At 50.0% G+C, this 12430-nt stretch overlaps 1 protein-coding gene across 5 annotated transcripts in view; it reads right to left on the bottom strand.

Annotated features, from left to right (window-relative positions):
• The window catches only part of MYLK (myosin light chain kinase), a 282381-nt gene that overhangs the window by 61247 nt on the left and 208704 nt on the right, over positions 1–12430 (bottom strand). For all 5 annotated transcript variants that reach the window (XM_070466095.1, XM_070466096.1, XM_070466094.1 and 2 more), the window contains one exon: positions 4010–4102. In XM_070466095.1, the coding sequence (XP_070322196.1) occupies positions 4010–4102 (93 nt within the window). The remainder of the gene's footprint in view (positions 1–4009; positions 4103–12430) is intronic.

Below are 12430 nucleotides of genomic sequence, written 5' to 3' on the forward strand. Positions count from 1 at the left end.
ACTCTGGGCAGGACAGTTTAGTTCTCTAAGACTCGGTTTTGCTCATCTATAAAGTGGGAACAACTAATACAATTAGCTCAGTGGAATGAGACTTGTCTGAAGCAATACAGACTGAGTGTCTAAGACGATGCCTGCTACATAGGTGCTCAAGGAAACTCTTGTTTTGTGTGATGGGCAGATCATTGAATCAGAGGCCCTTGTGATCAAGAAATGCACTTGTACATTTCTCCCTCCAGTCTTTCCTCAATAAAAGGAATGTTATTCCTCATCAACCAAACCACATTTCTCTCCTCCTTCATAACCTGGTTCACCATCTCCCTCATTCAGAAATCTTCCCACACTTCCCAAATCTGACCCCCTCCTCACTTCTGTACTTGTGAGCTGGTGTCCAGCAGGTTAACTTGTACTTTCACCAGTTTTCTCTCATCCAGCCCCTTGGATTTGGGCAAATCAGCCTGGCTTTTTCCTCACATTCCCCAGAACTTGGCTCCAGTGGTGGCCTCAGGGGCTCTTAGGCAATGTGTGGATGATGACCATCCAATCTCATACCTGACAGCTCTTCACAGGACCAAACATTCAAGCTGGGGAGGGGAGGCCACCAGACATGGATCTGGTCACCATCTGTTTGACAAGGAAACCACTCAGCTTTCCCTTGGTCACTAGAGGAAAGATGTATTTCCTGGTTATATTAGGTACTTCCCAGTCCCTGACAAAAACGAATACACATACACAGCCAGACCACTCAATGACATGAGAATCTGGGCTTTATCATGGAATCAGAAATGTCTGGGACAGAGGATGGCAATGCTAACAGAATAAGACAAGTTGAAGGGGTGCACAGACTGCATAATTCCACCTCTGTGGGAAAAAATTCAACTGATATATTTGCATGTGTATATGAGAATATTTATAAAAGAGTAATTGTGAATATATTTAAGGAGGTGAGTGGAATTAGGGGTAAGATGAAAGAAGGCTTTCATGTACTGGGTAAACTGTACTATTCAAAATGTTTAAACAAGAAGACATGCATATTTAATGTATGTAATTAAAAAATAATACAAATTATCCCCCAAAGTGAGAAAAGAACTCAGGTTGCAGACCTGAAAGACACCCCCTTCATTTCATGTCTCCAGGCAGCTACCTTCTCAGGAATCTCCTGGGAAGGAAGCCCCATGGTGGTGTACAGGTACCCAGGGAACTTGCAGGTTCTCAGCATCCCAGGGGGTGATGGCTGGGGTAATGAGGGGATCAGCAAAGAGATTCAATGTGGCCATTACCATACACGGAGACACACACTTCCATCCTTTTGGGAATAAGACATCTGTCTGTGACTCCAACTTGAAGGCTCTTCTACACAGAGTGAAATTTCCCTTCAGCAGACAAGCAGTGTTGGCTGGAGTTAATGCCAATCACAGATGTGTGTGTCTGCTAGGGAGAGAAAGCACTTTCAGCCAGCCCTGCCCCACCTTTCAAGCAGCACTGCCTGCTGAGCCCCATTCCCTGCGCCCTCTGCAGGGGAAAGAACCATGGGGTTCAGCCTCTACCACAGAGTATCTTGCTCCCTCCGTAAAGGCGGGTGCTAGAATACACAAGGACCTGGGACTGAGGAGCCCCCAGGTGGTTCCACATTTAAGGGAGGCAGTAGAGAAGACCTGCTTCTGCTTTCTCAAGACCAGAGATGCAAGGGCACCGGGCTTCCCTCTGGAGCAGCTGCTCTCCAGCCTGACTGGCAGCACCTTGGAATGGCCCAGAAGCTGAAACAAATACTGAAGCTGCCCACCACCAGAGGAGGTACTGATCCAATGAGTCTGGGGTAGAGCAGGCGGCAGCATTTTTAAAATGGTCCCTAGGTGAATTTAATATGCAGCCAGGGTTGCGAGCCCCTTCCCTAGAAGTGCATGATGACAACCCGACCAGGGTTTTCTGAAGACTTCTTCTCCAGGGCAACAAACCCTCGAGGCTGCTCACTGCCTCCAGCTTGTGTCTCTCTTTCACAACTCTCCTCCCACCCCATCTCCCTTCCCTGGGGATCTCAATGGAATGGATGTGCCAGGGCGGAGAACAGGAGACTGCTGACTTCCCAGCTGGAACCCCAGGGATCCCTGCTTCTGCCCCCAGGAGGGAAGAACAATCACTCAGACCCAGTTCACTGCCAGTTGTGCTCTTCTAAGAGCCCACGTCTCTCCTGCTGATTTGCTCCCATAACTAACAGCACAGGCCCAAGAAATCCTTTCAGAAGATAAAATCACTAACCCATTCTCACCGGGTTTTTTAAAAGAATTGTTTCTGCATTTCCAACAACTCATTAAATGTCCACTTTGGATACTTGGAGGCTCCTGGGTAGTTAGATATCCATGAGAAATTATCACTCCAGTTCAGTTGGCACAGCATACTGCAGGCTGAGCGGGGCCGCCCCTGACAGCCTGGCTTGTATGTGCATGAGGAACCCAAGCTCCTCACTGGGGAGGGAAATATGTTTCTTTGATGAGATGCGAATAAAACCAAGTTCCAGAACACTGCCTTGTAATGGAAAAGTGGAGGCAGCCTGTGAATTACCCTCGCTTGCTTCCCTTGTTAGCACAGGTATTCAGGAGTTTGTCTTGTCTTTTGCTCTTTAAAACACAGAAAGAGTGTGTTGGGGATGTCCAGGAAACCCCACACCTCCTGTTAACACTGGAGCTTTTAAGGCAAAGTTCTAACAAAATTAGACAATAATTCATCAGTAGGAGAAGCCAGGGCTGCCTTATGATCTTTGTGGACTCTAAGCACCGTTGCCTTTCAGGGCCCCGGAAGATCCCCTGGAGAAGGAAATGGCAATCCACTCCAGTACTCTTAACTGGAAAATTCCATGGACTGAGGAGCCTGGTAGGCTACAGTCCATGGGGTCGCAAAGAGTCGGACACAACTGAGAGACTTCACTTTCACTTTCACTTTCATTCATTAAAGAAAAAAAATATATGGATATATGTAAGTTACATTTTATAACTGCATTGGTATAAAGATGAATATTAATATTAAAGATTAAAACATCTTTGATCTAAAAGTTAATTCTCTTCCTAATTTTATAAGATATTAAAACATTTTTATGGGCCTGTAAAAGCACCCCCCATAAGATGAGGGGATCCTGGAGGAGCCGAGATCCAAAAACAGGGAGAAAGCCATGCAGAGTCTCAGAAAAAGCCCCATTCCTGCTCAGCTGTTTAGACCACAGCTGATTCCAAAAGATGTGGGTAAGGCCCTTCTGTGAATAGGTCACAGCACCATCATCCTGAAAGGCGCGCCCCTGAGTTGGCCCCATGACCTTACGAAGTAGGAGGGAGGATGAGACAGACATGTCACTGTGACACAGGGAAGGAGACAGCCTTCTGGCAGAAGTGGGTGCTGAGGACTACGGGGGCTCACAGGAGGGAAGAGCTCCTTTCAGGCAGGGCAAGGACAAACTCAGGGATGAGATGGCTTTTCCGTGGGAGTCTGTCTGAAGGCAGAGATGCCCAAGCAAAGGCATGAGGGGAGGAGCACACGGATGGCTGGAGCACGCAGAGGAGCTCGGCTTGCCTTGAGGATAAAACAGGAGAAAGGAGCCGGGGGCGGGGCAGCACTCAGAAGGAAAGGCTGAGGTGCGATGTCAGAAGGGTGTGCATGTGTGGCAGGTGTGCCAGGGCGGCCACCTGGAAAGGTTCACTCGTATGGGGCTGGTGGGCTCTGCAGGTGACTGGGCACTCCAGCTGGGACTGATCTGGTCAGAGCCCTCCCTGGAGAAGGTGCATCCGGCAGGAAAGACAGCTGAGAGAGACTAGGGGATGGTCTCCCAGGGGTCAGGTGGGGCCTGAGTGGGGCTGACAGAGGACGTGGATGTCCTCAGGCCTGAAGACATGGGAGGGGTGAGGGGGGTCATCAGGAGCTCACGGGGTACCAGGGTGAGGTCAGAGGCCAGGCTCTGCGGAGCACGGGCAAGGCAGTGGCGGCCCTTGGTTCTGGGCTCGCCTGGAAGAGTTGAACAGGTACTTACTCTCTGTTCCCAGCACTGGAGGAAGAGAGCTCTTTGGCCTCCGGGCTTTCATCTCCGGGGCCTTGGCATTCTCGCTGGCGGGGGCATCTGGAACTAAATGGGAACAACAAATATGAGTCAGCAGCCACCCAGGGAAAGAAGCAGAAGAAACATTGCAATAAAAATCCCACCTCCACCACCACCACGATAGTCCTCCCCAACCTGCTCCACTCGGAGGGCCCTTCATGCTATGGGGCAGATGGCACCTGGGCTGGCATCAAGAGCACCAAAGAAGGAGCAGTTGTGCCATCAGGCCTTATACATCAAGTACAGAGCACAGTCCCCCTGAAGAAGGATGGACAGGCTACCCTGGCAGCTGGTGAGCACTTCCACCTCTGCTGTGGGTGCGGGCCAGCAGAATCACATCAGCAGGGCCCTCTGCTCACCCAGGCCCTGCCTTTCCCTTCACTGGGTCTTAACCCATTTGGGCTAAACATTATGGACTTCCAGAAGCCTGCTCTGTGCAGAGAGTTCTCTTAAACTGAGGAAGCAGGGCACAGGATGGTTGCCCTTGGGCTCACGATCTGGAGGGGTCTTGAGGCCTCCGTTTGCTGTAACTCCCTTGGAACAAGAGCACTGACAGTCAGACCTCCAGATCAGATGGAGGCCTCTGAGCAGGCAGTCGGCATGCCTCACTCGCTCTGGACTGAACCTTGGGCCTGTCATGGGGATTTCTGCATCCTCCCCAAAGTGAACTCAGTGGAACCCCGCAGTGGTAGCCTCTGGGCAGAGCTGAAATGCTACATGACTCCTCAGGCCTGTCCTCCACTCTCCCTCTTCACATTCACACCAAGTGTGGATGATGCCAGGGGAAGCCCCCCCTTGGCAGCAGGGTGTCAACTACAAACTGGCACTTGGCATAGGCTCTTGCCTTCTACTTCCACAAAGATTCAATAATGTGCTGCTGACCTCCAATACCTCCTGAAAGGAGTTCAGAGTGGAGAACAGAACTGAGGCACTCTGTGCTCTGGGAGGGCAGGGTGTAGGAAACTGGCAGGATACATCTTCAGATAAACATATTTTCAGGAGCAAATTTTAGGAGCCCAATTCTTGTATCTCCTCATATCTAGAAAAACACTAAAATCCTTCATGGTGATGACTGTTTTTGGTGACTAGCACAAGTTTCACAAGACTAGCAGAAACCTTCTGGAAAAATATGTGTTTGATTGCATGTATTCACCCTTCACCAAAATTTCATATATACTTACCTTTCCACCCCATCTCTTTGGAGTAGTTTTTCAGAGCTATCTGAGGTGCTGTCTCCTGGGTTATAGTCCTCTTTTTGCCCTAAATAGAGCTTAACTTGCAACTCTCACATTGTGCTTTTTTTGTTTTTGTTTTTAAATTGCCAAGGGTAACACAGTGCTGGGCTGGGCTGAGTGGAAAAGGAAAAGGCCCTCACTGGGCCTTGAAGAGACCAGAATGGAGCAAGTTGCAGGGAAACTGCCCGCGGACCAGGATAAGAAGGTAGCGGTAGCTGGCTATACCGCTATCACTAGATTCCAGCATTTTCCCCACAAGGAACTCCCTTCAGAGACCGTGCTAGGAGGGAGCCTCCCCCACTCAGAGCCCCTTCCTGTGCATCCTTTTCCTGCCCCTGAAGAGGAAGTACTAGGGAGAAAGGAGGGGGTGGGACTTTCCAGCTGAGGCTTGGCCACATTCCTGTGGCTTGGCTGGTGAGGAAGGGCCATCTCCCTGTCCCTCCTCCAGAGTGGGGCAATCCTGGCTGCTAACACGTGCTGTCTGCTAGACTGGACACTAGGGGCTCTGGCGGGTGGGCACATAAGCGCAGAACTAGGGGCTGGGCACTCTAGCCCAGCATGCAGACTCCCCCGGCATGCACACTCAGTGCTACTCTCAGGATGCATTGCTCCTTCTAGATGGCATTGGATTCCTCTCCTGCTCTAGTATGTGGGTCTGTCCCTATATATTCCTTTATACCAGTAGACTTCCCTCCTAACCCAAGGCCGGCCCACTCTTTGTTAGCTGGGTAATCCAGGAATCCCCCTGCCCTGCTGCCATTCCCAGCTGCGTGTTATCCTTTGCCGCCTTCTGTAAGAGCCAAAAAGCCCCAGATGATGAGTCAGAGCCCCCGCCACCTGTAGCGACATGGTCTGTGTCCTGTCTCCTCAGTGGGCTGGCCCCACACTGGTCTCCCTGTGGACACGGATGAAGGAGCAGGAAGTGCCATGGGGAAGGGATGATTTCATTTTCTCTTATTGAGTATTCTCCCGGGACATAGTGGTCATTGTCATCTACAGAAAAATCCTCAGTACATATTTATCAACCTTTGGTTCTCAACCTTGGCTGCCCATTAGAAGCACCTGTACCTTGGTATTGCACTCCCCAGATCCCAACTTGATTGGTATGGGTTGGGGGGCTAGGTGTCAATAATATGCTGCCAGGCTGAAAACTGCTAGTCTCTCTCCTCAGGTGGGTGGGTATGTGGGTGAGAGCAGAGGTAGGGGCGGGTTTCAGGGACTACTGCTAGAGTCAGGAAAACCTGTCCATGCTTCCCTTGACATTTGTGGATGAGGCTGCCATAAACCAAGGTCATGAGATGAGTCTAGTTTCCCTTGTCTAAGGCCCTCCCTTCTTCCCTTCCTTCCAGACCAGCATTGACAGCACCAATAACAATTCAAAGAAAGGCACACCTAGACATTTCTTTGTTTCCCCCCCTTTTAAGGAAGAGGAGGCAAGGACAGAGTAGGTACACACAGTCCTCTTTTCCTTGGCATTAGCACTCTTCTCGCCATCTTTTTCCCAGTGAGTTCCAGGGCATCAGAGGAGGGAGGTAAAGAACGATCAAGACTTTTTATTTTAATGATGGGGAGACTGAGGCCCAAGCAAGCAAAGGATGAGAGGCCCAGTCTCCCTGAATGCCTGAACAAAGGCAGACAGGGACTGAGATTCCTTCTCTCCTCGTGGGGTTGTGGTGGGCTTTGCTTCTGAGCACCACTAGAGTCAGGAAGGAGAGAGGAGGGCTCTAGTTTCGCCTTTGTCATCAGCAATCCTGGGATCATGCTCCGGGTCTCTATTTCCACATTTGTACAAAGGAAATGACACTTATTTTCTCTGCCTTGCAGCGCTGCAAGACTCTAGGGAAAGAAGGCATGCAATGGTGATCATTTACCTATTCATTCACTTCTCCTGTTTGCCACATTGCCTGGCCTCCTTCCCAAATCCACTTTAAAATCTACCCCCTTCAGAAATCCTTCCCAGAGGCCCTGCTCTATGTTTCCTTCCTCTGCATCCGTCCTCAGAGCGTGGGTGACTGCTTTACAGTGAATTGTGAGCCTGGCGGGCTACAGTCCATGGGGTCACCAAGAGTCAGACACAACTGTATGTGCTTTGAGTTTTGTTTGTAGAGGTTCCCTGGACTTATCTTTCCATCTGGCCCTGGGAAAAGGGGCTCAACTTTCACTGTCAAATCAGGCACTCCCGCAGATGTGGAGCACTGCAGGGGTGGGAGGAGCCCCCTCTTTCCTCTGCAGTGCCCCCACCCCCTTGGGGGTTGTGCCTGCACCACAAGCCATTAACTGTCAGTCTGTCCATGAGAACCACAGCAAGGAGTGGGTTGGGAGGACCATGTGCTTAATCAGAACCAGCTTTGTGCTCACACGGCTGCCCGGGGGATAAAAATAATAGTTATAAAAGTTTAAGAGCAGCATGTATTTTCTGTCTATTTTAATCAGCTTGTGATGAAACTGAACTCCATTTCTAGATCTGGGCCCCAGAGCTGGAAGTCCTTTGCTGGCCTGCTTGTGCCCCCAAAGAAGCACGGGGAGGAAGGTGGTGGTGTGGGGAGATGGGGGGCCTCGACATAGAGAGGAATACACATCCTTATATGGACAACACCTCACCCCTTCCACTCCTGGGCTAGCTCTGGGCTTAGGCTCCACTGCAGCCTTTCTCCTTCTATTTCCCCTAAGAGAGGTCACTCTCAGAGCTGCAACTCTCAGTAGGGGGAACGATGTCTTGGGAGGCTTCTGGGAGGTTTCTGAGCTTCCAGGAGCCCCCAGAATGGGTAGGGCAGCGGGGCTAGCCTCTCTCTCTCTGCCCCAGAGCAAGCAGCATGCTGGCAAGACTAGGGGGAGAGGTCGGACCAGAATGAGCATCTTCCCAGCTCTGCAGGCCGGTGACCATGAGGCCTTGGGGAAGCTCCTGATCTTCTTCACCAGGAAAATGAGAATAGCCACACCTCCCAGAGGAGGGGATGAGATGTGGAGTAACAGCTGGCATTTATTGGGTACTTAGTCCATGCCTGGGCATCTGTGCTAAGTTGCTTCAGTCATGTCTGACTCTTTGAGACACCATGGACTGTAGCCCACCAGGCTCCTCTGCCCATGGGATTCTCTAGGCAAGAATACTGGAGTGGGTTGCCATGCCTTCCTCTAGGGGATCTCCCCAACCCAGGGACTGAACCCATGTCTCTTATGTCTCCTGCATTGGCAGGCAGGTTCTTTACCACTAGTGCCACCTGGGAAGTCCCAGTTCATGCTGGTATGATGCTAAGTACTTTATACCCATGTTTCAGGTTGAACCATACGGTTTGCCAATGTTCAGGTGCTTTTGACCTGCTAAAATGGTAATTTGATTTAGTTCAGCCTAATACACATTAGCTGCCTGAGTCGATATCAAGAACAAATGGGAGTGATAGCAGATCAAAGCCAAGAAAAGAAGAGTGGGTCGAAGTCAATTCAGCAATCAGAAGAGTTACCTGGACATAGTGGCAGTGGACTGCAGCAGTTAGGAGCCAAGGCATACGTTGTTAGCTGTATACACCACAAGTTAGGCTTGAAACTCCCTTATCACAGTTACAAACCACCTCAAGTTGCCAAATCCAAAGGCCAATGCTCAGGTTCATCTTATTCTACTTGGCAGGGGCATCTGACGTATTGACCTCCATCATCCTTTCTTGCGGAAATGATCACTCTCTGGCCTCCAGGACAACCCTCTCTCCTCGATTTCTTCCTATCTCATGGCAGCCAATCCTCTTGTCTCCTTTGCAGACCACTATCCTGCCCTGTTTCTCGTGTTGGGCTCTCTCCTTTTCTCTGCCATCCACATCCACCCTTAGGGACCCCATTTAATCCTAGGACATTCAATGGTCTCATGCAGCTGACTCCTCATATCCTGCCTCCAACCCTGACTCCTGCCTCAACTCCAGATTCGTCTAAATGTCAGCCAACGTGACAAGCCCCCTTGGATATCTTATGGATGTCTTATGGACCCCTTAAATTTCACATACTTGACTCTGCCCTCACCCTACCACCCCACATTCTAACTTCAGTAGCTGGTACCACCACTGACATGTGCTCTCTCACAAAAACTAAGGGTTACCTTTGACTTCCCTTTCTCTCTTTTTCCAGTTCCTCAGCAAATCCTAACAGCTGTGCTGTCAGAACATGATCAATCTGGTCATTTCCCACCTCTTCCATGGAGCCTAAGCTCCCTGGACATCGCGGCCACCTCGCACCTGCTCTCCTCGCCTCCTCCTGGGTCTGGTCACCACCTGAGGGATCCTTTACCATGTCCAATGTTGTCCCATTTCACTTAGAATAAAATCTGGTGTCCTGTTGCAGCCCACATGACCTTGCAGGTCCTCAGCCTCATTTCCCACACTCTGCCCCTGGCCTGGTGCTCAGCCACGCTGGTCTCCTTACCTCTCTTTCTGGGAGCGCCTGCTCACAGCCTCAGCTCAGGGCTGAGCTTCCTGCCCTTACTCTTCCTTCCTACTGCTGAGACTCCTTCCCACACGTCTTCAGGCCTCTGTTCAGACAGGCCTCACCCTCCCCATTGCCCCGTTTTGCTTTCTCCACAGCACGTGTCATCACCTGAGACTGTAGGACTTATCTGCTTGTCCGTGTTTTTGTCTCTCCCTCACTCCAGTGTAAAGGCTCTGAGACCAGGATCTTCTGTTTCATTCATTGCTCTGAACCTTAGCCCCAGGGGCACTGCCTGGCAGGGTGGGCACTGGCTCACATACTGGCTGAACGAATGCCCATTGGAACACTACCCCCCACCCACACACACACCACCCTCCATGGTTGTGAAACCTCTGATCTCACAGGTGGCTGAGGCCCGAAGCCCCTGGCGGGGCAGCTGGGCAGGGTGGCTAGAGCTGCCCTGTCTTGGAGTTGGGGCCTACAAAGGGCTTTGCCTTCTCACTTCTCACCTGGGCCACTCACAGAGGTGCAGGATTTCCTAGCAAGAAAGGCTGTTAGTAAGGGAGACCTGGCTGTGTCAGACAGTGGAAACTTCAGTGTTATTCACTATACAGGGGCGCCACATAGCCCAGAGAAAGGTGCAGACTTCAGAACCAGACACACCTGGGTTCGAGTCCAGCCAGGGTAACTCATGCTGGGTGAGTTACCTGAACAGGGTGGCTTGGAGGGCCTGGGCTTTGGAATCAGAGACACTCAGGGACACAGCATCTCTGTACTGTCTGAGTGACTGGGGAAGCCTTCTGACCCTTACTGAACCTGGGTTTTCCCAATGAGAAGGATATCCTGCCCAATTGTTGCATAAACTAAAAATGCACAAGAGATTTTGGCCATGGCAGGCCTTGAAGCCCAGCCTTTTCTTCTCGTTAGGGTTTTTCTGACAAATCCTTACCCACTTCAGGCTTCAGCTGCTTTCTGCAGTACAAGCTGACATGCCTGCTGCTACCTTGAATGGAATGGCAGCATGACCATAATCAAGACAGTGCACAGAGCACCAAAGCAGCAGGATTAAGAGCCAGATGTGCTGCGATATAAAGGCTACCTCCCTGTGTCTCTACTGTAAGAGGGAGGCAGCAGTGTGGCTAATACAGAACAGCCAATGAGCCAAAGTCATTTTCATGAGGTCTTGAAATATATCATTCTGTTGGCCACAGACATAGAATCTAAGTGGTATCCAGCACAGGCTACCTGAATGATGGTGAGTGACTGTCAGGGGCGAGGCCAGTCTGACATCAGTAGCAGCTGTGTTCCTCACCTCTAGTGGAGAGGGACCTTGCAGCCCCTTAGGAGAGATGCAAGACATGTCTTATCCAGAGATGTAGCGGGCAGCTGAAGATGGAGAAAAATGGAAGACCCTGCACAATGACTGGGCTTAAAAGTTCAGTCAAGGTAACTTCTTAGGGCAAGTGGTTTTTCACTCTATTTCAATTCATGACTTATTTTAAGAATTTGGTTAAAAACTATGGACTCTTTTAAAAAATGCTCTAATCCACAAACACACACAAATTTGCCTATAACATCAAATGGTGCATGGACCCATTGGGTGCTTCCACCAGGTATTATTGAGTAAGGGAGTGGGGAGAGCTGAGAGGATCAGGGGACAGAGCAGGACTCAAAGCCTATTCAGCTGAGAGAAGCGCAGTGGGAAAGATGCTGAAAGGGGGCCAGGGAGCAGCTCAGAAGTCTGCAGTCCTTTACCAAGGGCTCAGAGGTGGCTCTTGATGGAAAGATAAAGCTAAATGTGGCAAGAAAGCAACTCACATGCAGGACAAGAACATATTTCCATGTGTAGCAAGAGGGAAAAGAAGGTGGCTGTGGAAGGGGCTATCCTTTTTTCCCTTTGAAAAAATATATAAAACAAAATCCAGTTAACCTGAAGTCAGCCCTATTATCTCAGCTGGTTTCCCTCTGATCCCTTTCCTAGCTCTTCTCCTAAGACCCAACTCCCAATCTGTAGTTTGAGGCCAAACCCTGCAAGGGCCCCTCCAAAGAAACCACAGATAAATTATGATGGTCAAGGTTCATGGAGACAGCAAGGGAGTCTATTAGTCTACTAAGGGAGTCTACTAAGGAGACCAACTTAGGGGCAACAAAAGCGCCTTGAGTTGCAGAATGAATTCCCCAAACCTTTAAAAATATCCCCAAATATATTCTGTAAGGAAAAAGGAAATTTTACTTTTGAAAACAAGTTTGGTTTTAAAAATAAACCATTTTGCTCTTTCTGGAAAAGGTGCTGACGCTTTGCAGATAAGAATGAATTGCTGTCCTGCCTTTAGCTGGACATGTAAATAGGACCTAAAGAGGCCAGGGATTCCAAAAGCAGATAACCTCATCAGCAAGAGGGGCTTCCTTCTGAAATCATCATGGTTCCCAAGTGTGGGCTGTTAGAAATAGGCTTCTGAGGCCAAGTTTCCAGGAACGCTATTCTGCAACACCTGTCTAGAAAGAAACAGGATCTGACCTGGGTGGGTGACAGGAGGAATCAGGAGCAGCAGTCCCTTAGCCTCAAAACACATGCTTCAAACCCCCTTCTAAACTGACTGCACACTTCCACCCATCGAATCTGCTCCCTTGAACTCAGAACATCTGTGACAAACACATTCACAGAACTCCAGGGAAACACACACAGCATTTTACAAACTCAGGTTTACTATTG

Source organism: Odocoileus virginianus, chromosome 4 (assembly GCF_023699985.2).
Source record: "Odocoileus virginianus isolate 20LAN1187 ecotype Illinois chromosome 4, Ovbor_1.2, whole genome shotgun sequence".
Lineage (NCBI taxonomy): Eukaryota > Metazoa > Chordata > Mammalia > Artiodactyla > Cervidae > Odocoileus > Odocoileus virginianus.